Below are 22,674 nucleotides of genomic sequence, written 5' to 3'. Positions count from 1 at the left end.
TGAACGATGTCTTTCGTGAACTCATTGACGTCTGTGTTGTCGTATACATAGACGATATCCTTGTGTACTCCTCCTCAGAATCAGACCTTGTTAAGCACGTACGTGCAGTCCTTGAGAAACTACACCAGCACAAGTTATATGCAAAATTGGAAAAATGTGTTTTTCATGTTACAGAAGTTGAATTCCTTGGATTTATCTTGACTCCAAAAGGAGTCCGAATGGACTCACGAAAGGTGGACGCAATTCTCAAGTGGCCATCACCTAGTTCAGTTAAAGGGGTGCAAAGCATGCTCGGATTTGCCAATTTCTACCGCAGATTCATTCCGGACTTCTCACATGTGGTACATCCCATCACAGCACTTTTGCGAAAGAACAAACGTTTCTTGTGGACCGAAGAGGCTGAAAAGGCCTTCCAAGAGCTGAAAGTGAAATTCACGTCTGTGCCTGTCTTAAAGCATCCACGCCCAGAGCTTCCATATATAGTGGAAACTGATGCATCCAGTTTAGCCATGGGAGCTGTCCTGGCCCAGAAGGATCCTGAAACTGGTCAACTTCACCCAGTGGCATTTTGGTCCAGAAAGTTCTCGGCACCCGAGTTAAACTATGCGGTTACCGATAAAGAGTTATTAGCCATCAAATCCGCCTTTAAGGCTTGGCGACACTATCTTCTCGGTGCCAGGCATAGCATTACTGTAATCACCGATCACCGGAACTTGCAGTATCTAAAAACAGCCAAAGCCCAATCATCGTGCCAACTTCGATGGGCATTGTTCTTTGCCGAATTCGATTTTCTGATCACTTATCGACCAGCCTGTAAAAATGGCAAGGCAGATGCCTTATCCCGAATAGGAAAGAAGCTTATGCGAACCCGGAGCTGGTGCCTCTAATTTCAGAACAAAGAATTCTTGGCATAACTACTTTACAGACACTAGAAGAAATTCATTTAAAAATCCAACAACTCTTCAATCCAGCAGCCCTGCAGGACTGGGTAAAGAAAGGCCTGGATTACTCAATCATCAATGACCTACCCTACTATCAAGGACGACTATTTCTACCACACAAGGAATTACAGGAACTTGACATCTCCAATTATCATGATACCCTAATGGAAGGTCACCCAGGTATCGCAAAAACCAAAGCCAAAATTAAGAAACAATTCTGGTGGCCCACCTGGCCAAAAGATATAAAGTCATTTGTGATGTCTTGCGGCATTTGCGCCCAAAACAAGAGTCAGAAGAAAAAAACAGCTGGCCTTTTACAACCTTTGGATATTCCACCTACACCATGGCACACCTTATCTTTAGACTCTATTACTGATCTACCTCCATCTAATGGATTTCACACCATTCTAGTTATCGTGGATCTTTTTTCCAAGATGGCCCACTTTATTCCTTTGAAGGGATTACCTTCTGCTTCAGTCCTGGCCAAGGAGTTCCTCGAAAACATTGTTCGAATACACGGGTTTCCTTCTGTATTAGTCTCTGACCGAGGTAGTCAATTCATTTCACATTTTTGGAAGAAATTTTGCCAATTGGCGCAAACCGACGTAAGGTTATCAACCAGTCACCATCCCCAGACCGATGGTCAGACAGAGAGGACCAACCAGACCATTGAACAGTACCTTTGTTGCATGCTTCACCAGACCGAAAGTAATTGGAAAGATATTTTATGGATTTCCGAATATGCATACAATAAGTCTGTACATTCAGGAACCGGACAAAGCCCCTTTTATACCACATATGGACACCACCCTCGAACCTCAGAACTCGATTCGCCTCAGCACTTAGGAATGCCTGCAGTTAGTCATTTACATTCTACTATTACACAAGCCTTCAAGGAAGCAAAAGAACATTTGAAGCAAGCAAAAGAGAAATACAAGAAAAATGCTGATCTACATAGAAGTGAAACTCCACAGTACCAAATTGGAGATCAGGTTTGGCTAGCTACAAAACACATACCTCTGAAAGGAACTCAGACTTTTAATCCTAGATATTTGGGACCTTACACCATTAAGGCCATTATCAACCCGGTGGCCGTCAAACTGGAATTACCCTCAAATATGCGAATTCATCCCGTCTTTCATGTTTCACTATTAAAACCAGTTCAACCCGGAACAAGATTAACCAAACAACCAGATCCTATCTTGATAGATATAGAACCTCAATTCGAGGTGAAAAACATCCTGGACTCCAAGGTCGTTAAATCAAAACTTTTTTACTTAATAGATTGGAAAGGTTACGGGCCACAGGAAAGGTCATGGGAGCATAGTGACCACGTTCATGCACCACGATTAGTGACGAGATTCCATCGGGACTTCCCAGACAAACCAGGACCAAGGGGAGGAACGACTTTAGGAGGGGCCTTGAGGGGGAGTGCTGTCATGATGCATACCCCCGGGCATCCAGACCACGTCCATCCGCCCCGGGAGCAGGCATCATGTCGCCTTGAGAAAACCCAGCAACCCCTACTAGGGGCTGTCTGGGTTCAGTCCTGGTGCCTATGGCGCCAGGCTCATATGGGACATCAGTCCTGGCGCCATAGGCGCCAGGCTCATAGGTGCACACTTACCTGATGCAGACCATGCTGCAAGAAGATCCAAGCCCATGTGAGGCCTGGAAGGGACTACTTTACCTTAGGGACTATTTTGTTACTCGGGTGTGGTCGGGGAGGAATACCTACCTGGGACTACTTTGGAGGCTATCTAATCTAAACCACGCCCGAAGAGCAGCACATGCTTCGCGTCATTCTGCATCCAGCAGCGTAACGCTCACCGTGCCAGCAGCAGCATCCAGCCTTCTGCCACGCCCGCCTCGAACCTGGAGCACCTAGAAAGAAGGAAAAGAAGCAAAGGTTAGAACAAGAGTATTACCTGACTTCTTACCTGATTCCGGATTCATCGCATCTTCAAACCAGAGGAAAGACTTTGTTTTAAACGCGTCGCATCGCCAGCAGCAGCTCCGCGCCATACTCACCGTTCCACGCAGCATCTCTTCGATCCAGCGCTGTCTCCATCTTTACATCGCCGAATCCCGGCACCTAAGGGGGACAAGAAACAACAAGGTGAGCAGAGAGAACAGACAGAGACAATCTCTTTAGCTGCCATATGCTTACCTGATTTTACCGCCGGAGGTATAATTCATCAGCACGACACATCTTCTTATGCCGCACCTGTAAGATAAGGAGAAGTTTAACCCTTGGCATTATTTACCGGTCAGTGTTGGGTAACACAGACTTTTACCGGAGCGCTTTCAGCAGTCAATCTTCTTATTGGGTCAAAGCTGCAAGATAAAAGAGGAATTGGACAGGAGTGACTTCCAGACATTTTGAACTCTTACGAACTATATACTTACGGCTCTTCGCCAGGACCTTTTGGAGTCAGGATTCGTCTACAACTCTTCCAATATCTTCAGGCCAGTGAAGTAACTGGTCATCAACGCTCCCCTGCGTGCTTCGCAGGATGGAGGGCTCATCCTTCAAGAATATAAGGAGAGATTGCTGAGAGGGTGCTTCAGAGGTGATTAGTGGGGAGGACAGTGGGGGTGCTATCACTTGAATCCACAAGTGGCTAAATCCATCTCTCCACTTGTAGGAGAATATTTCTACGGGCCAAGCAGACAAGATTAGGAGGGCAGATCCAGTCAGTCATCGCTGCACTACGCATCACGTGGGTGGAGGCCGCAGCAGTCCGGGTCCGACCGACACCCCTGTGGGAGCCAGGTCAGCGTAACACTTGTGGCCACAACAGTGTTATTTTCCTGTGCCGAAATCCCATGTATTTTTGCAAAGGTTTTGAAGTCTTGCCCTGTGAAAGGGGGCCCGTTGTCGGTCTTTACGACTTTGGGAACTCCGTATGTGGCGAACATCCTGTCCAATGCTGGAATGGCATAGTGAGCTGACGTGGACGGTGCTATTTGCAGGTCTGGGTATCTCGAGTACTCATCATCTGCCACTAGTATGTGCTCTCCCTCTTCCATTGGCCCAAAGTAGTCAACTGCTATCTCTTCCCATGACCCTTCAGGCAGTGCTGTCATACACAGTGGCTCCCGTGCAGTGTGGGGTTTTATGACTGCACATGTGGGGCAGTTCTTGAGTAGCTCTTCAACTAGTGCGTCTAGCTTTGGGAACCACTGTTTTTCTCGTAACATTCTTTTTGAGAATACTATGCCCCTGTGTCCTTCGTGGGCTAGCTCCAAGACTTTCCGTCGCAGGTTGCGTGGTATCACGAGTTTGGTGCCTTTTAACAACAGACCCTCATCTGACTTTGCAAGTTCCTCCTTCACTGCTAAGAAACACGTGATGTCTTGTTTTGTTTCTTCACTTACTGTATCTTTTAGTTGTTTTGCTTGCTTCCACCGCCCCGTCTCCAGGCATCCTAGTATTTGCACTCCCTGGGTAGCGTTGGATTCACAAATAATTTGATCCATGTCGAGACCCTAGGGCGTGTTGCTCTAGATGTATTGATCTGCTATGGACAGCTCCGATTTGCATTCTTCTCGTGGATGGCGTCAGAGAAAGTCTTATGGGTTTTGCTCTTTGCCTGGTCTGTGTGTTAGGGTGAATTGGTAAGTGCCCATTTCGCTATCCTGGGTAGCATTTTGGCTTGTGGATTGCCATATATGAAGAACAATGCCTGATGATCCGTGACTACAATGAATGGTTTTCTGTAAAGAAATAAATGAAAGTGTTCGCTGGCCCAGACCACTGCTAAGCCTTCCTTCACGGCCTGAGAGTATGCCTGTTCGGTCTTGGATAGGCTTCGGCTGGCATATGACACAATGTGTTTTTCATGACCTTCCTTTTCATCCAGTTGCGTGAGAATGGCCCAGAGGCCGACTGGACTTGCGTCTACTATGAGTTCCGTGGTTTTCTTGGGGTCAAAGTAGGCCATGTTCTTGTCGTCCGAGATGCAGTCCTTGATGAGATAAAATGCTTCCTAACACTGAGGTGACCAGACAAATTCAGTGTTGAGTTTGGTGAGGGCCCTGAGGGGCTCACTGACAGATGCAAAGTCTCTGATGTACCTCGTGCAATAGCTTGCACTTGCCCAGGAAGGATCTGAGGTCCGAGGTGGAGGTGGGTGGCTCAGCTTCCCTGAGTGCACTAGCCTTCTCTGGGTCTGGTGTCATTCCCTTTTCCGAGAAGATGTGTCCAAAAAACCGAAGTGTTTTCTCCTTGTTCAGGGTGAGTTGGGCCTCCGCCAAGGCCATGCACACGCTCATCAGCGTGTCGACGTGTTGTTCTTGTGTTTGGCCAAAAACCAGGATGTCATCGCTGTAGTTCAGGCATTTGGGCACGTGTTTGATGACGTTATGGATTTCTTCCTGAAAGATTTCTGCCGCTGATGATACGCCAAAGCTTAATCGCTTGTATCGGTACAGCCAAAGGTGTGTGACAAAAGTTATTATGTAGCGGGACCTCTTGCTGAGTTCTAGTTGGTGATACCCTTTGTTCAAGTCCAGTTTAGAGAAGACTGTTGCTCTATTTAGGAGATGTACCATGTCGTTAATATGGGGGGCTTGGTGGCGTTCCCTCAGGATGGCTTCATTAGGTCTTCTCATATCTACACATATTTGGGTGTCGGGCGAGTCTCTTTTAGGCACAGGTAGTATGAGGGAAACCCACGGCGTGGGACCTTCTGCTGGCTCAATGATGTATGCCTCCAATAATTTTGGTAGTTTGCTTTCCACTTGCTTCTGAATGTTGATGGGGATTCCCTTATAGTGTTGGGCTACTGGTGGGACGTTGGTATCGATGTGCGGCTCGATATGTCTATTTTTTAGTTTACCTAGGCCCTTGAACAGTGAGGGAAAGACCTGCCCGATGCTTGCGGTAGGGTCCAGATATTTATGCACCATGAGTCGATACAGTATGTGGATTAGCCCCATTTCTATGGCCGCTTGGTAGCTTAGGGTGCATCCACTGTCGGTGGCGGCTTCTAGGACGTGCATGGGGATATCTTTCACGTGATCTTTGTAGCGGCATGACGCCATGAAGAATCCTTTGCAGGCCAGCGGTATCTTTGAGCTGTAGGGGAATATGAGGGCTCGGGCCGGTTGTAGGCAAGGGGAGTTTGGTATGCGTTTGTACACTTCTTCGCTAATTACATTTACTGTTGCCCCTGTGTCTATTAGAAATTCGTCTGATGTTTGGTTGATTTGTATCATGAGTATGGGGCTGTGTTCTTTCGCCGTGTTGTTTCCTAGCGCATACAGATAACTCTTTTGCCGTGGTTCTTCTTGGTGTCTCTCATTTCTGTGGGCGTTTTCTTCCGAAGAGGCACTTGATGCACTGTCATATAGCGATTGTTCTACGAGGCACCTGATGTATCGCCTGGGTCTCCTTCTTGGCTTGGATGGTGTGGTCTTGCTTACTCTCCATTCTCTTTTTTCTTGTGTTCTTTCGGGTTGTTCGTCACAGTGTCTGTGGTGGGCCATGTCATAGGTTTGGTGCGTTGCCCTGTGTTGGGTCGACTGACTTTGCTCCTGTTCTGGTGCAGACTTTCCGTTTCTCCCTGCTCCCCGCATTTTTCTGTGAATGATCAGACACACTGCTTTGTAATGGTTTTCCCCTCCGCAGGCCGAGCATGTCGGGCCCATGGCAGGGCATAGCCCCTCATGTGGATATTCGTGCCCACACCTGTAGCAAAAGGGGTTGCCGTTGTTTCTTGCTGCGCCTTCTAGCTTGTTAATGTTCTCATGTTTTCCATGTGTGATCTTTATGTCATCGAGGCCCCCCACCTGTGCTGCTAGTGCGGCGTCCGAGCGAGCCAGGCGTAGTATCTCCTCCAGGTTGCGTGGTTGTTGCAGCAGCCGCTTTCGGAAGTCGGCCCTTTCGCACCCTACTATAATCTGTGATCGAAGGGCTTCATTGTTAGAGTGGTTGTTGAAATCACAGTGTTTCATTCTCAGCCTTAGCCTCATTACAAAGGCATCCATGGTCTCGCCTCTGCTTTGTTTTGTGGTGTGAAGATGTGTCTTTCATAGTCCACGTTTGTGTGGGGTGTGAAGTATTCTGTGAGGGCTGTCTTCAGACCAGAGTAGGTGTCTATGGTGTTTTCTGGTATCTCATCTAGAATGTCCCGCACGTTTGAGCCTACTGCATGGTTTAGTAGGCTATGCTTCTGCTCATCTTCTAATGGTCCAGCCGCTTTTAGGCACACCTCAAATTCCCTCAGCCACCTTTTCCATCAAGACCCAAGTGTGCTGGTGTCAGTGAGGTCGAAGTTCGATGGTAGTTGGGACAGAAGGCTGTACGTCATTCTTTTTTGTGATGGTCTGGCAGGGGTCACTGGAATGGGGCGAACTGAGCGTGCTGCTCTCTTACCCGGCACTTTCCATCTTTCGTTGGAGCGGGAGGGCCATGCCTCCACCGCTCTCTGAGGTTTGTGGGCCGTTACCGTTGCCGTCGGCGGGAGACCTACATTCCTCGACCGCCCGGATCTGTTTAAGCGGGGAGCTGCTGCTCCACCCGTGGATGGTTGTGCGCAGGCAGTCCTGCACAGACTCGTGCCATTGCCGTCGGCGGGAGATCTTCTTACCTCGACCGCCCGGATCTGTGTGAGCGGGGAGCTGCTTCTCCAACCGCGGATCGGTGTGTGCGCGCAGTCCTGCCTGGGCTTGCGCAGAGGTGCCCAGCTGGCGTGGAGCCTTCGTGCTTGGACCCGCCTCCTTCGTGAACTGCTTGCGGAGCCGGCGGCTTGCGTTTCCAGTGGCGCCCTGTTACATGCCACGAGCGCAGAGCCTCCGAGGTGGCAGGCTTGGTGGGGCTAGCGATCTGCCTCTTCGCCAATGTGATGTTCCTTAAGTGGACCGCCTCACGCTACACACTCGGTCAATCGTCCGTAACATGAAAGGAGAGACCGACAGGAGCTGTAGTGCGACACTACTTTATAAAATTAACGCAATGGTGGGAACCTCACAAGATCTCTGACACCTTGAGGTAAAGCAATATAAAAGGAACAAGTAGTGGTGTCAGGATATCGTGAGCAACTGATAGAAAAAGAGCAGAAGGTAATAAATCAAATCATAATTTTATTTTATTGAAATTTGAATAAAAAATCATCGTGAACATTTTTAATGAATACATTTTTTATAAAAAACATCCTAAACAAACAAAAATTATTTCAATTAAAATGTTGTTAAAAATATACCTTACTGTCTCTTTCACTCAAATATACAGTGACTCACTCCCATCCTTTTGAATTGACTGTCTAACTTCACTTAGAGGTAGATGGGAGTGAGTCACTGTATATTTCTGTGTCACATGCTGTATTTAGGCATTTTTGTGAATTATGAATCGGAACTAGTTCCCTTCATTTAGCCAAACTTTGTTTTTTGGGTATAGAGATAGACCATATAGGCCTCTCCCCGGGTTTGGACTTTGCTATTTGATGAGAGTAACTGAGTGAAAGAGACAGTAAGGTATATTTTTAACACCATTTTAATTGAAATAATTTTTGTTTGTTTGATTTTAGAATTGATGTTAGGTTCATCCAAATCCTGATGAAGACATATATAATCAACCAAGTCGAAACTATTTACCAAGAAGCCTGTTTGATAAAGAAGATTCATATGTATGGGCACTAATAGTCGATATTTTGTCTGGAATGAACAACTATTAGCATAATAATGGAATTGAATTAGCACTTTCTCGATTTTTCTTAAAATAATTTAATGTTTTAAGATCTTGATTAGCTGAATGAATGCATGAATACTTGATGTTTAGGATGTTTTTATAAAAAATGAATTAATTAAAAATGTTCACACTGATTTTTTATTCAATTTTCAATAAAATAAAATTATGATTTGATTTATTACCTTCTGCTCTTTTTCTACCAGTTGCTCTCGATATCCTGACACCACTACTTGCAACACTACTTTATTACATGAATGTCAGCCAGGAACTGACGCTTTACTTTCTCTCCTTACTCCTCCCCTTCCCTCTGCCCCATGGCCCTTCCCACGTGATGACATGATGGTGGTGAAGACACCACACCGGGTGCCCCAGAACTTCTCATAACTGTCGCTGCGGAAGTAGCATTCGTCGGGCAGCGGAAAGCTTATTTTTTTTGTTGTATGCTGCAGGTCCCGAACGGAGGCCATCAGAGGAGCTGCCACATGGCTGGCGCTCCTAGCCACGCCCCCAGTGTAGTCCCAGAAAGTTTATTTTAAGGATAATTTAACTCTTTTGAAAATGTTACTGTCACGTTGATGTCTCCATGACGACAGGGGGCGGGAGGAACCAGGGAGGAAAGGGAAGTGACGTAGGGGGGCGGGATCGGAAAGTTCGTTGTGGAGTGAAAATAAAGAAGACGTGTTATGCATGAGCTCCGTGTCGGCTCTTTCTTTGCTGTGCCATTGCTTGATAAGCCGCGCGCCCACCATAGGACAATGGCACGGGGATGGGATTGCGGGCAAAGCAACGCGCATCAGCAGTCTGCTCACGGCAGCCGTAAACCAAAGCGCTCGTGAGCGCGCGACCGCCCAGCCAACGCGTGATCATACGCCAGCTCACGTGGGAGCGGAGCGACAGGAGAAGCAGGCACAAGCACACGAGCCCCGCGGAGGAGCGAACCCCCGCACAGCGGCAGACCGGTAAGCACACAATCCACGTGCTCTCTGGCTGCAGAGGGAGTGCCGATAGCGCAGGCCCAAAGAAAGAAGAAGCAGGCTGCAGAACGCACGTGCGACATAGAGGGAGAGGCCCTCTGGCATATCAGCCCACAGCAAGAAGAAGGCGTGCAGTACGTACACTCTGCAGGGCAAAGGAAAAACCTGTAGCAGGTCAACACATGTAATCAAGGCCACGTGAAGGGCCCCAGTACACCGTGCCACAGAAACCCCAGGAGGGGCAAAGACAATTTGATGGTGCTCGTGCCACGTCTGGCGGCCATCCCCCGATAACAAGTGGAAAATCACTTCTAGAAAGGGGAGGGTAGACAGCCCTGAAGAACCTCTTACTGGTACTTACCACACTCAATGAATGGTGCTTGTGGCACCACGAACACATAGCAAGCAACCACCACCTCAAGCACCATGTCAGGCCAAGACGATGGAGAAGGAGCGCAAGCGCAAGGAAATGTACCCCCAGTTGCGCCAACACCAGATCACGTACGATACCAACTACCGGACACACTGGCAGCCCAAATTCGACTTGACGGACACGAGCAATATGGGCCCCAGGTGGACCACGTGGATCGGGGACTTTGACCTGTACATGGGAGCCACAAGGGCAGTTGCTGACGCAAGACAGGTATGCCTCCTAAAACTGGACGTAGGATCTGCCACACGGGACATAATCGACGAAATGCCCCAGGATTCCATTGACTCGATCCAGGACCTCAAAGATGCGCTTGCTGCATACTTTGCACCGCATACCAATGTAGACTATGAAAGGCACCTGTTCCACAGCACCAAGCAGGCCAAAGGGGAAACCATGGACGCATATGTGATGCGACTATGCACCAAGCTAAAACACTGCGATTTCGCAAACTACTCAAACACAGAAGCCCTTAGGTCACAGATCATCTCGGGGTGTAAATCCCAAACCTTCTGCAGGAAGATACTGCTAAAATCACGCACGCTGGAGGAAATCCTAGCGCTAGCAAGGGTCGAGAGGGCCATTGACTCTCAAGTAGAGAGTTTCGGCAACACCAATACAGGAGAAAACCTGAACAGGCTACAACTGGAGAAGAAAACGGACGGAAGAACTTTTCTGTTACAAATGTGGGTTTGAATACCTGCACGAAGGAACATGCCCCGCAGTAGGACAACGATGCACATCCTGTGGCTAAGAAGGACACATCAAGGCAGTGTGTAGGCTGTTCCGTGATCGAGGAAGAGACCGACCCAAAGATAACACTACGCGCCTGAGAGGCCAATACGGGGGGTCGTCCACAACAACCCAGCCCCCAGCGCCCCAATCACCCCGAACCAACCCACGGGGCCACATTACCACCCTGGCGTTAAGGGTTTAACGGCGCCATTAAAGGTGTCGGCGCCGTCAAACCCCTAACGCCTGATTACGAGGTCCCTTTGCGGGACCCGACCTTAACGGCTGGTTTTTCCAGCCGTTAAAGTTGGGACCCGCAAAGGGACTTTGGTGCAATTTGCGGTACCGTTATTAGCGCCTTCCCCATTCCCATTGAGCCCTATGGGGAAAAAAAGGGACTGGGGAAGGGCCATGGCGTCATGGGGAATTACCGCCCCACCAACCTCGGAATGGGGTGGTAATTCCCCATTCTGCCATGGTGGACACCGGCATGGACCATGGTGCTAATAGCACCATGGTCCTCCGCCTGGGTCGTAATGAGGGCCAGAGATTCGGGAGAAGACCGGCATAGGAGGAGGGAAAGAAGAAGCGCAAGACCAGAGCGCAGATCCTGACGCCATGTGCGATACCTGGTGGAAAAGTCCCCCACAGACTCTGAACCCAGCTCATCAGGGAGTGACCAAAAGAAAAAGGCATATGTATACGTTCTGGGCAACCCCACAGCAACAGCGCACAGCCCAACACTCATCATCAAACTGCAAGAGAGACCGACTGAGTTTCTCATAGACACAGGAGCCACGGTCAACGTGGTAAGCGAAAAGGTCTACACTGATCGCCCCCAAAAGCCCAAGCTACACCCGGCGACCATGGACATATACGCATATGGAGCAAAAACACCACTCAAATGCCTGGGACAATTCAGTGGTCTATGCCGCTACAAAGGACATGAAATGAGGGTACCAATACACGTTCTAGCAACAGAAACAGACAGCGGCTGCGTCCTCAGCTTTAAGGCGGCAGCTGACATGGGCCTAATACACATTCTCTACAACATAATGGTCCACAAATACATAGACCCAGTCGAAATGATAAACAATCTGTACCCCAAAATTTTCAAAGGAATTGGAAGACTTCGAAATAGGCAAATAAAATTCCACGTGGACGACTCAATTCGTCCAGTAGCCCAGCCTTAGCGCGGGATCCCGGTCAACATTCAAAAGAAAGTTAAAGATGAGCTCCAGAAGCTACTGGAACAAGATATCATCGAGAAGGCCACCGGTCCCACCACGTGGGTATCACCGATCGTCCCAGTTCCCAAGAAAGGCCATTAAAGGGAGAGACACCGCGCGCCACGCATTGCAGACATGATACACCTACTGAACGGGGCAAAGGTCTTTTCCAAGCTTGACCTGCAGAAAGGTTACCACCAGCTCGTTCTACACCCCGAGAGCAGGAGCATCACAACCTTCTTTACGCATGTCGGCCTCTTCAGGTATAAAAGACTGAGCTTTGGGGTGTCCTCGGTGGCGGAAACGTTCCAAGCCGAAGTGCATAACATCATAAAGCACATCCCGAATTGCCTCAATTACTCGGACGACATACTAGTATTCGGAACCGACATAAACAAGCACGATGAGACTCTGATGAAAGTATGCAAGGCCTTGCACGACGCCAATCTCACCCTAAATAGAGATAAGTGCGAGTTCCGGAAAAACACTCTGAAGATCTTCGGACATGTCTTTTCAGAGTCAGGCATGATCCTGACCCGGACAAAGTGGCAGCGCTGAATGACACAGCCGCCCCATCCAACGTGTCGGAGCTACGGTCCTTTCTGGGCCTGGCCAGCTACTGCAACCGGTACATCCGGGACTTTGCGTCAGTCAGCGAACCACTAAGACAGCTAACCCACCAGGATGTGAAATTCGAATGGACCAGTGATTGCCAAAAGGCATTCAAACTCATCAGAGAAAGGGTCGCAAAGGCGGAGAACATGTCATATTATGATCCCAACAGGAAGACCAAGCTGACGGTCGACGCCAGTCCCGATGATTAGGAGCCATCCTAGCGCATCTCGACCCAAAAGACCCCTCGCAAAAACACATAGTGGCCTACGCCAGTCGCAGCCTATCCACCACCGAACAAGCCTACTCTCAAGCAGAGAAAGAAGGGCTTGCTGTGGTATGGACGTGCAAGCACTTCCACCTGTTTCTGTACGGGAAACCATTCCAGATCGGACCATCAGGCTCTCTTATTCCTGTACGGCAACCCTCAGGCCAGAATGCCCCCACGTATAGCCCGATGGGGTCTGAGACTACAGGACTATGCGTTTGAGATCATCCACAGGCAGGGGAAAGGTGAAAACCCGGCAGACTTTCTGTCCAGGAGACCACGGGAGGAGAGTGCACCGGAACCGTCAGTGCCCGACAGGTACTGAAGATACCTCATACACCAGACCGCACCAGAGGAAATCAACATGGAGGCGCTTGCCAGAGAAACGGAGAGTGATTTAGCCTGCAGTACCATTCGCGAAGGACTGGAGTCTGGACTGTGGCGAAGGGCGAAAGAAAGGGGGAGGGCCGCAGGAGGCACGGTGCGAGAGGATGTAGAGAGACTACTGCAAGTGAGAGAGGAACTTGCGGTGTCAGAAGATCACCTGCTCCTCAAAGACTGCAAGCTAGTAATCCCTGAATCCATGAGAGCCAAAGTCATAGAGCTGGCCCACGAGACCCATGGGGGCATGGTATCCACCAAACACATGCTCTGTCAAAAGGTATGGTTTCCTCACATGGACACGCTAGTAGAAGCAGCACTGAAGGTGTGCCCCTCATGCTGCCTCATCACACCCTTTCGTCAGCCAGAGCCGCTACTCATGTCGGAATTGCTGCAGAAAATATGGGAGGCTGTGGCGGCCGATTTCTTCGGGCCACTTGAAGGGGGAAAGTATGTCCTGGCCGTGATGGACGAGTACTCACGGTACCCTGATGTGCGGTTAATATCGTCAACTGCAGCCCACCACGTCATCCCAGCCCTAGATGTCACAATCACACTAACTGGAAGGAAGAGAGATCGACACTCTCCCCTGAACCACAGAAGCCGAATGAACTCGACCCTCCCACCGTGGTTGGCACAGGCGCCTGAGTTAGGAAACAGGTCGCCACGTGGCAGCCAAGAGGGGGAAGAGGGGTTAGGGAGAGGTTGTGGATAGGGAGGGGAAGTTAGGAACACCGGAAAGAGAGTAAGGAAACTCCTAATGTGGATGGGACTGGGGAAACACCAGGAAAAACCCTACTCTATCTCACATAGAATGAACAGAAATATCACCTGCACTATTAACATGTACCTGATTCCTGAATAGCACACCTTAGTACGTGTACTGTATCCTGCTCTGACATATCATTCTCTTATAACACATAAGCAAGCAATATGACCACACATAAGGGAAAGAGATTAGGACGTTACTTATCTCAGGTCTGGGGAGCCCGTGGGACTTCCCAGACAAATATTGAAGCAGCGGTAAATCATTCCAAGCAGTTCAGAAATATATTGCCCCCACAAGTACTTATCTTGAGTCTGGGGAGCCCCGTGGGACTTCCCAGACGAAGAACAGCAAGCGTTGTCTCTGCCGGCTACTCAGCGCCCCTCCTTCTCCTACCGCACCGTGAACGCGTGCGATCAAGCGTTTCTCCCCTGCATCTCGTTTCGTCGCACGTGGATGCCTTCCTCCTGTTGCCGAACGCAGCAGCCTGCCTCCTGCTCCAAATCAACAATAAGCCACACCTGCCCACCGCCGTTGCCTGCCTTTAGGCTGCCTTGATTCTTGATGCAGTACATCTGGCAAGGCGCGCACGGGCCAAACTACAAAATAACACAAAGGATGCTGGGAACTGTAGTTTCCTTGTCCTTCCAGCACATAATGTCTCAATAGGTGTATTTTAGCACTCCACGCCTGTGCCAACCCTGATTCCTGACACTAGACCACATGTTCTCAGCCTATGGAGTACCGAAGGTGCTGAAAACAGACAATGGGGCCCCATTCTGCGGACATCAATTCGCGCAATTCGCTGAGTACCTTGGATTTCATCACAGGAAGATCACTTCCCTGTGGCCCCATGCCAATGGAATGATTGAGCGATTCATGGCCAACATAAAGCGAGCCCTCCAGATCGCCAGGCTCACAGGACAGCCATATGAACAGGTCCTGACCCAACTTATGAGAGACTACCGAGGGACTCACCATAGCACCACAGGGAAGACCCCGGTGGAACTAATGTTCGGACGGAACACGCAAACGCGCATTCCACAGGCTAATGACATCATCCCTCCACCGACTCTGGACCAAGAGATACGAGAACGAGATGGGGCAGCGAAATCCCGAATGAAGGAGTATGCAGACACCCGCAGGAGGGCACAGACCTCACAAATAGAGGTAGGAAACGTTGTGGCGGTCCAGCAACCGCTGACGCACAAGCACACGCCAGCATTCCACGAGGAACCCCTACTTGTCACCCAGAAGAAGTGCTCCATGGTCACCGCCCAAGGAGCAGAGGGATCTGTCACGAGGAACTCGTCCCACTTCAAAGAACTTCCACCGACAGGAGCCAGGCGGTCGAGTGGGAGAGTACAGACTCATCTAACCTACGAATCAGATGATCCCTATCAAGGAGATCAGTGGGACTCAGAGGAATCAGAACCGGACGTGGGGAACGAAGCTGGGGAGAATGGACCATCCCCAGGGCGGAGTCACGCACGTCTGCAGAGGGCTCGGAACAGACCTCGCCGATGGATTGAGGAAATGGACTAGAAGCCCACCGGACCGCCGCCTGTTGCGAAGAATCTGGTAACTGTTTAAAAAGGGGGGGAGATGTCATGTTGATGTCTCTATGACAACAGGGGGACGGGAGGAACCAGGGAGGAAAGGGAAGTGATGTAGCGGGGCGTGATCGGGAAGATCGTTGTGGAGTGAAAATAAAGAGGACGTGGTGGCAATGAGCTCCGTGGCGGCGTGGTATGCATGAGCTCCGTGGCGGCTCTTTCTTTGCTGCGCCATTGCTTGATAAGTCGTGCGCCCACGATAGGACAGTTACAATTTCTAGATTTGTTCTGCTAAAAATACAAGAAACACCTCAGAACAAAAAGAAGTGCTTTTTTGTGACGATATCATTAGTTAAAAGTAAAACTTTGAAAACTAGAATCAAAACACTGCGAAATTTCGTATTTCAGTGTTATGTCCTGACAATGGGACCGTAACGTTATTTATTGTTTCCCCCTCCTCCCCTCCTTTGCGTTGACGCAGCATGTAATCACTGCGCATGTGCGGAAGAACGTCTGCAGCATATTCTTTTTTTTTTTTTGACGCTCGCCTGTCCTCAAGATGTTACTACGCATGTGCGGAAGGAAGAACGTGTGCGGTACATTCTTTTTTTTTTTGACGCTCGCCTGACCTCAGGATGTTACTACGCATGCGCGGAAGAACGTGTGCGGCATGTTCTTTTTATGACGCTCGCCTGACCTCAACATGTCTGCCTCGGCCACGCCCCCTCGCTGCCTGGACAGTACAGTGTGCAAGCTCCCGGCTCAGCTGTCATCAGCAGATGGTGCCAGGGCTCATGAGCCCACCGAGGCACTGTCGCCCAGTCCAACATGGAGAAGGCGGCCAATGTGCTGCTGCGGGTCCCGGGCTTGGCGCTCCTGGATCTGCTCTACCGCTGGGATGTACAGAGCTTCCCGGGGCCCCTGCGGGGCCAGCAGCACCTGCTGCAGGCCAGGACTGCCTGGAGCCTCTACTACCTTGGTGAGGAGTTGGGGGCGGGGTGCACACGTATTATAACTATGACCTGCTACATGGGTGGGATCCACTCTTCCTCTCTGGGATGTACAGAGCTTCCAGGGGCCCCAGCGGGGCCAGCAGCCCCTGCTGCACGCCAGGACTGCCTGGAGTCTCTACTACCTTGGTGAGGAGCTGGGGGCGGGGTGCACACGTATTATAACTATGACCTGCTACATGGGTGGGATCCACTCTTCCTCTCTGGGATGTACAGAGCTTCCAGGGGCCCCAGCGGGGCCAGCAGCCCCTGCTGCACGCCAGGACTGCCTGGAGTCTCTACTACCTTGGTGAGGAGCTGGGGGCGGGGTGCACACGTATTATAACTATGACCTGCTACATGGGTGGGATCCACTCTTCCTCTCTGGGATGTACAGAGCTTCCCGGGGCCCCTGCGGGGCCAGCAGCCCCTGCTGCAGGCCAGGACTGCCTGGAGTCTCTACTACCTTGGTGAGGAGTTGGGGGCGGGGTGCACACGTATTATAACTATGACCTGCTACATGGGTGGGATCCACTCTTCCTCTCTGGGATGTACAGAGCTTCCCGGGGCCCCTGCGGGGCCAGCAGCCCCTGCTGCAGGCCAGGACTGCCTGGAGTCTCTACTACCTTGGTGAGGAGTTGGGGGCGGGGTGCACACGTATTATAACTATGACCTGCTACATGGGTGGGATCCACTCTTCCTCTCTGGGATGTACAGAGCTTCCCGGGGCCCCTGCGGGGCCAGCAGCCCCTGCTGCAGGCCAGGACTGCCTGGAGTCTCTACTACCTTGGTGAGGAGTTGGGGGCGGGGTGCACACGTATTATAACTATGACCTGCTACATGGGTGGGATCCACTCTTCCTCTCTGGGATGTACAGAGCTTCCCGGGGCCCCTGCGGGGCCAGCAGCCCCTGCTGCAGGCCAGGACTGCCTGGAGTCTCTACTACCTTGGTGAGGAGTTGGGGGCGGGGTGCACACGTATTATAACTATGACCTGCTACATGGGTGGGATCCACTCTTCCTCTCTGGGATGTACAGAGCTTCCTGGGGCCCCTGCGGGGCCAGCAGCCCCTGCTGCACGCCAGGACTGCCTGGAGTCTCTACTACCTTGGTGAGGAGCTGGGGGCGGGGTGTACATGTATTATAACTATGACCTGCTACATGGGTGGGATCCACTCTTCCTCTCTGGGATGTACAGAGCTTCTCGGGGCCCCTGCGGGGCCAGCAGCCCCTGCTGCACGCCAGGACTGCCTGGAGTCTCTACTACCTTGGTGAGGAGCTGGGGGCGGGGTGTACACGTATTATAACTATGACCTGCTACATGGGTGGGATCCACTCTTCCTCTCTGGGATGTACAGAGCTTCCTGGGGCCCCCGCGGGGCCAGCAGCCCCTGCTGCAGGCCAGGACTGCCTGGAGTCTCTACTACCTTGGTGAGGAGTTGGGGGCGGGGTGCACACGTATTATAATTATGACCTGCTACATGGGTGGGATACTCTCTTCCTCTCTGGGATGTACAGAGCGTCCAGGGGCCCCTGCGGGGCCAGCAGCCCCTGCTGCAGGCCAGGACTGCCTGGAGTCTCTACTACCTTGGTGAGGAGTTGGGGGCGGGGTGCACACGTATTATAACTATGACCTGCTACATGGGTGGGATCCACTCTTCCTCTCTTGGATGTACAGAGCTTCCCGGGGCCCCTGCTGCAGGCCAGGACTGCCTGGAGTCTCTACTACCTTGGTGAGGAGCTGGGGGGGTGGGGTCACATGTATTATAACTGTGACCTGCTACATGGGTGGGATCCACTCTTCCTCTCTGGGATGTACAGAGCTTCCCGGGGCCCCTGCGGGGCCAGCAGCCCCTGCTGCAGGCCAGGACTGCCTGGAGTCTCTACTACCTTGGTGAGGAGTTGGGGGCGGGGTGCACACGTATTATAACTATGACCTGCTACATGGGTGGGATCCACTCTTCCTCTCTGGGATGTACAGAGCTTCCCGGGGCCCCTGCGGTGCCAGCAGCCCCTGCTGCAGGCCAGGACTACCTGGAGTCTCTACTACCTTGGTGAGGAGTTGGGGGCGGGGTGCACACGTATTATAACTATGACCTGCTACATGGGTGGGATACTCTCTTCCTCTCTGGGATGTACAGAGCGTCCAGGGGCCCCTGCGGGGCCAGCAGCCCCTGCTGCAGGCCAGGACTGCCTGGAGTCTCTACTACGTTGGTGTGGAGCTGGGGGCGGGGTGCACACGTATTATAACTATGACCTGCTACATGGGTGGGATCCACTCTTCCTGTGAGGGACCTGTACTGCCTGGGTGAGTATGGGCTCCGCTTTTGCCATGTGGCCCCATGCCATGCATGACCCCTTGAGCAAGTCCTGACTTTTCACTATTCATGCTATGACTTATAGTGGGACATTTTAAATGTCAAGTTTCAGCAGGTGTCAATGCTGGCATAAGTTGTCATGCACAACAAAGGGACTGTCGGGGATTGCAAGGGCGCATAGGGAGCAGGGTCAGTAAGAGTTGGAGCTGAGAGACAGCCAGGATTGCCACATCACATGCCAGGCAGTGAGATATTTATTACACTGTGCTGTCACTTCTCTGTAAAGTGAATGGCCTGCTGGGATTTGTAGGGTTGGGTCACTTCAATTGAGTAAAATAGACTGAAGTAAAACTATTGTGAAAGAGAAGCCCAGGAGTTGAGTAGGGTGCCCCTCTGTCCCCTGCCAGAGCCTAGTTAGGGAGACTTGTCATTCTCACCTCTCACGAGTCAATGCAGCAAAAGAATGGCCAAGTCAGTACCAGCCTCCATCCTCAGCCCTGACTGGGTGGTCCACCTCTTGTTTGATTAGGGAGGTGGTGGAAAGCGGACTGTGATTTTATGTGCTAGAAAAAAAGAAAAGCCCCCTAACATGTAAATGCATTGACATTACCAGAAGTCACATCACATAAAGTAACATTACCTCCACGTCCACTCTTCCTCGTCCCAGTACTAACTTCATGAGGCACCCGCCTCCAACACAGGACCTTCTTCTATTTCTTTAACTCCCTATAACTCCTCCCCCACATCCACGTCACTCAGTTTAATTTTTCCTGCCTCCGGCAGGTTGGACTTTTCTTCCCGGTGCAGGGCACTGGGGAGCACCGATTGCTGGCCCCCTGGGGGGGGCTGTGTGGCGGGGACCTCGGCTCCCTCGGGTGTGGCGCTGCTCCTGGGCCACCTGCGGGGCTTGTGGTCACAGTTGAGCGGGATTGCCTCGCTCGGTTCTTTGCTGGGCACCGGACCGCAGCGTGAGCATTGTGTCCCGGGTCCTACACGGCCCGGAGGAAGGTAGGGAGAGGGGAGGACTGGGCTTGATGTTTTTCCCCTCTCCTCCTGTTTTGGCCATATTGATTGGACAGGCCGTTTTCCTCGTGCTCTGTGTACACATCTTTATTGGACATGATGGCAAGCACTTGGCAGTATGGGCTAGCCTTCCCTTTTGTTGTGTGGCCTCTCTGCTTCTTTTCGTGGGGTGAAAGTGGCAGAGAGTCTTTGAAAGTACGGGGGCTCTGTTCTGTCGCAGGCATGTCACATACCACCCGCTCCTCAGACACACACAGCCCAGGATGCACCGGATGTTGGCTGCATTCTTTGCGTGCAGCCTGTGAAAACGGCGCAGATTTGGACACGTCTGCAAGCGGCCGGAAGGGTACCGGCCTGGCATAGTCTACACTTCGGGTTCGAGTTTCTGTGGTGCTGACTCGGCCCTTCATCCTTCCTAGACCGACGCATTGGAACAATTTAGGGCATGGGGCTACCAGCTACTAGATACAGGGCTCAAGCCACCTCTCAGTCATGTGGTGAGTTAGTGGTGTGTTTGGGTCTGTGCTAGCTATGGACACAGACTCCTTGTCCTGTCCTCTTCCTCTGAACTGCGCGAGGGAAGGTCACAGGAGATGATTTTCTTTTCCCTTGTCCGGCATGGAATTATAGAAAATGCATCATGGAAGTAATGGCCATGCAGAGGGTTCCCAGTGTCTCTTCTTTTAGGGCCTATGTCCTCCGGTGCCGACGTGTTGCTTTCACGCCTCCTCTCAGACTTGTGGGAAGTGATATGGCACATGACATGGTGGCACGTGTCTGTGCTTGGAGGGGTTCTCAGAGCTCTGGTGCCGGTGGAGGGGGATGTCACTTCAGTGGGTTTTTCCAGTGTAGGCATACCCCAGGTGGGGGGTTGCCTTTGATGTCTGCTACCCGGGATGGTTCGCTTTGCCCCGCTTTTGTGACAGTACTCTGCCCTTTTGACGCCAGCGTGGTGGCTCCTCTGTCGGCTGAGGGGGCCATGGTCTGCTGGACGTCTGGGCTGTCCTGTATCTTCCTTTTGATAAGTAGGATCTTTTTGTGGGCTGACAAGCATGCTGTTATATTGTGGCGCAGGCCTGCTTCAACGTCCTGTGAATTTCCTCTGGTGCAAGTGCAGTGACTGGCGGTTTTTCCCTGGCTCCTCGTCTCTATCTTCTCGGAGGTGTATGGGACCGGTGGGGTTCAGCTTCCTGGGTAATGGGCTCCTTCCAGAGGGGGGTATCAGTTGCTGTTCCTGTCTCCGCCTGTCCAGGTTTGCATGGTTAGGACTTTGGTGCCCAGCTCTCGGTCCAAGTGGTTGGCCATGGGATCCGTTCTCTCCGAATGGTTGTTGTGGGTTACCGTCTTGCCCGTTCCTCTCCCTGTTCACTCTGCCTTCTAGGATGTGTCACCGCCTTATGGGTCTCAAGCCCCTGCACTGCTTGTCCGGACGTCTGGGGAGAGCGTACTCTGGATGTTGTGCAGGGGGGGGGCGCTTGCTGGCTGTTCTGGACTGGGTTCTCAGAAGGCGGTTTGTCTCGGTTCGCCTGTTGCTGAAGTTACGGGGCATGTGGCGTCTTGCGTGTGTTTTTTCCGGTTCCTTGAGCCCGTCTTCGGTTACGTCCCCTGGTGTCTTATACTCTCTCCCACTGGCTCCCGACATCTCGGCTTTCGTAGTTTTGTTTTCAGTGTCCCCAGCGCTGCTAGTCTCCCTGCTATGGTGGCGGGGGTTTGAAGTCTGCAGGCTGAGGTGTGCATGGTCCTTCCTCCTGTGGCCTCTCTTACTACCGACGCCAGCTGATAGGGTCTACATTGGGGGTCCTCTCAGCTCAAGGGTTGTGAGATCTGGGGAGAGTCGGTGATCGTCCAATTGCCAAGAGTTGTGCTATTGTCCAATCTCTGGTGTACTGCGAGGAGTTGCTGGACGGTCGGCGGTTTTTGATCCGATCTGATGATACGACGGCCTTGGCATATGTCAACTGCAAAAGGGGTTCCGGCCGCTCATTGAATGCTCTGGCAGCGTTGATAGGCGCCTGGGAGGAATCTCATCTGGTGTCTCTGGTGGCCTCACGTATCAGAAGGGTGGACAATGTTCAAGCGGATCTTCTCAGACGCCGGTTTTCACTCCTCTGCGGAACTGGTCCTGTTGGCCCAGGTCTTTGCGGTGACCTGTGTCAGATTAGGGTCCCTGGTTCTAGACCTGTTTGCATCCCCGGCCTCGGCAGAAGTTCCCCTCTTCTGCTCTCGGTTTCGGGCCGAGGGGATTGGGGGATGGACGCTCTCTCTGTACAGTGGCCTTGGGGTTTTTCCTTTACGCCTTTCCACCTATTCCCCTTCTGCCCCAGGTGGTTTGGCGCATCAGAGTGTCCAGGGTGACTGTGTTGTTGTTAGCTCCGTTCTGGTCCCACCGGAGTTGGCTCCCCTCTCTGTTGAAGCTTCGGTTCTAGGAACCTTGGCTGGTTCTGAGGTGGCCGTTTCCCCTTCAAGGGGATCTGCGGTTGGAAGTCCACCGGATGCAATGGGCAGTGTGGCTATTGCTCAGTCTGGGTTGATTTCAGGGGTTTTCAGTTCCTGTAGTTGAGTCCATAATGGATGCTCTTGGACCCTCCACTCTGAAGGTGTTCGGCAGACATTGGGGCCATTTCCGAGACTGGTATGGGCGGTCTGGGTTCCCTCCCCTGCGTTCTGGCCTCTCTGCTATCCTTCGGTTCCTCCAGGAGGGGTTTTGACAGGGGCCTGTCAGTTTTTTTTCAGGCTTCGCTCTCAGTGGGCTTCCATGAAATT

The 22,674-nt window shown here is 51.6% G+C and overlaps 1 protein-coding gene across 1 annotated transcript in view; it reads left to right on the top strand.

Annotated features, from left to right (window-relative positions):
* Window positions 1-16,293: 16,293 nt before the first annotated feature.
* Window positions 16,294-22,674, top strand: part of LOC138516923 (RING finger protein 145-like) — a 332,975-nt gene continuing 326,594 nt past the window's right edge. The window contains exon 1 of the mRNA XM_069632386.1: window positions 16,294-16,561. Within this exon, the coding sequence (XP_069488487.1) occupies window positions 16,411-16,561 (151 nt within the window). The 5' untranslated portion in view covers window positions 16,294-16,410. The remainder of the gene's footprint in view (window positions 16,562-22,674) is intronic.

The sequence above is a fragment of the Ambystoma mexicanum genome, chromosome 6q (genome assembly GCF_040938575.1).
Source record: "Ambystoma mexicanum isolate Mex_15411 chromosome 6q, UKY_AmexF1_1, whole genome shotgun sequence".
NCBI lineage: Eukaryota > Metazoa > Chordata > Amphibia > Caudata > Ambystomatidae > Ambystoma > Ambystoma mexicanum.
This window is presented reverse-complemented; position numbering and strand designations above follow the sequence as displayed.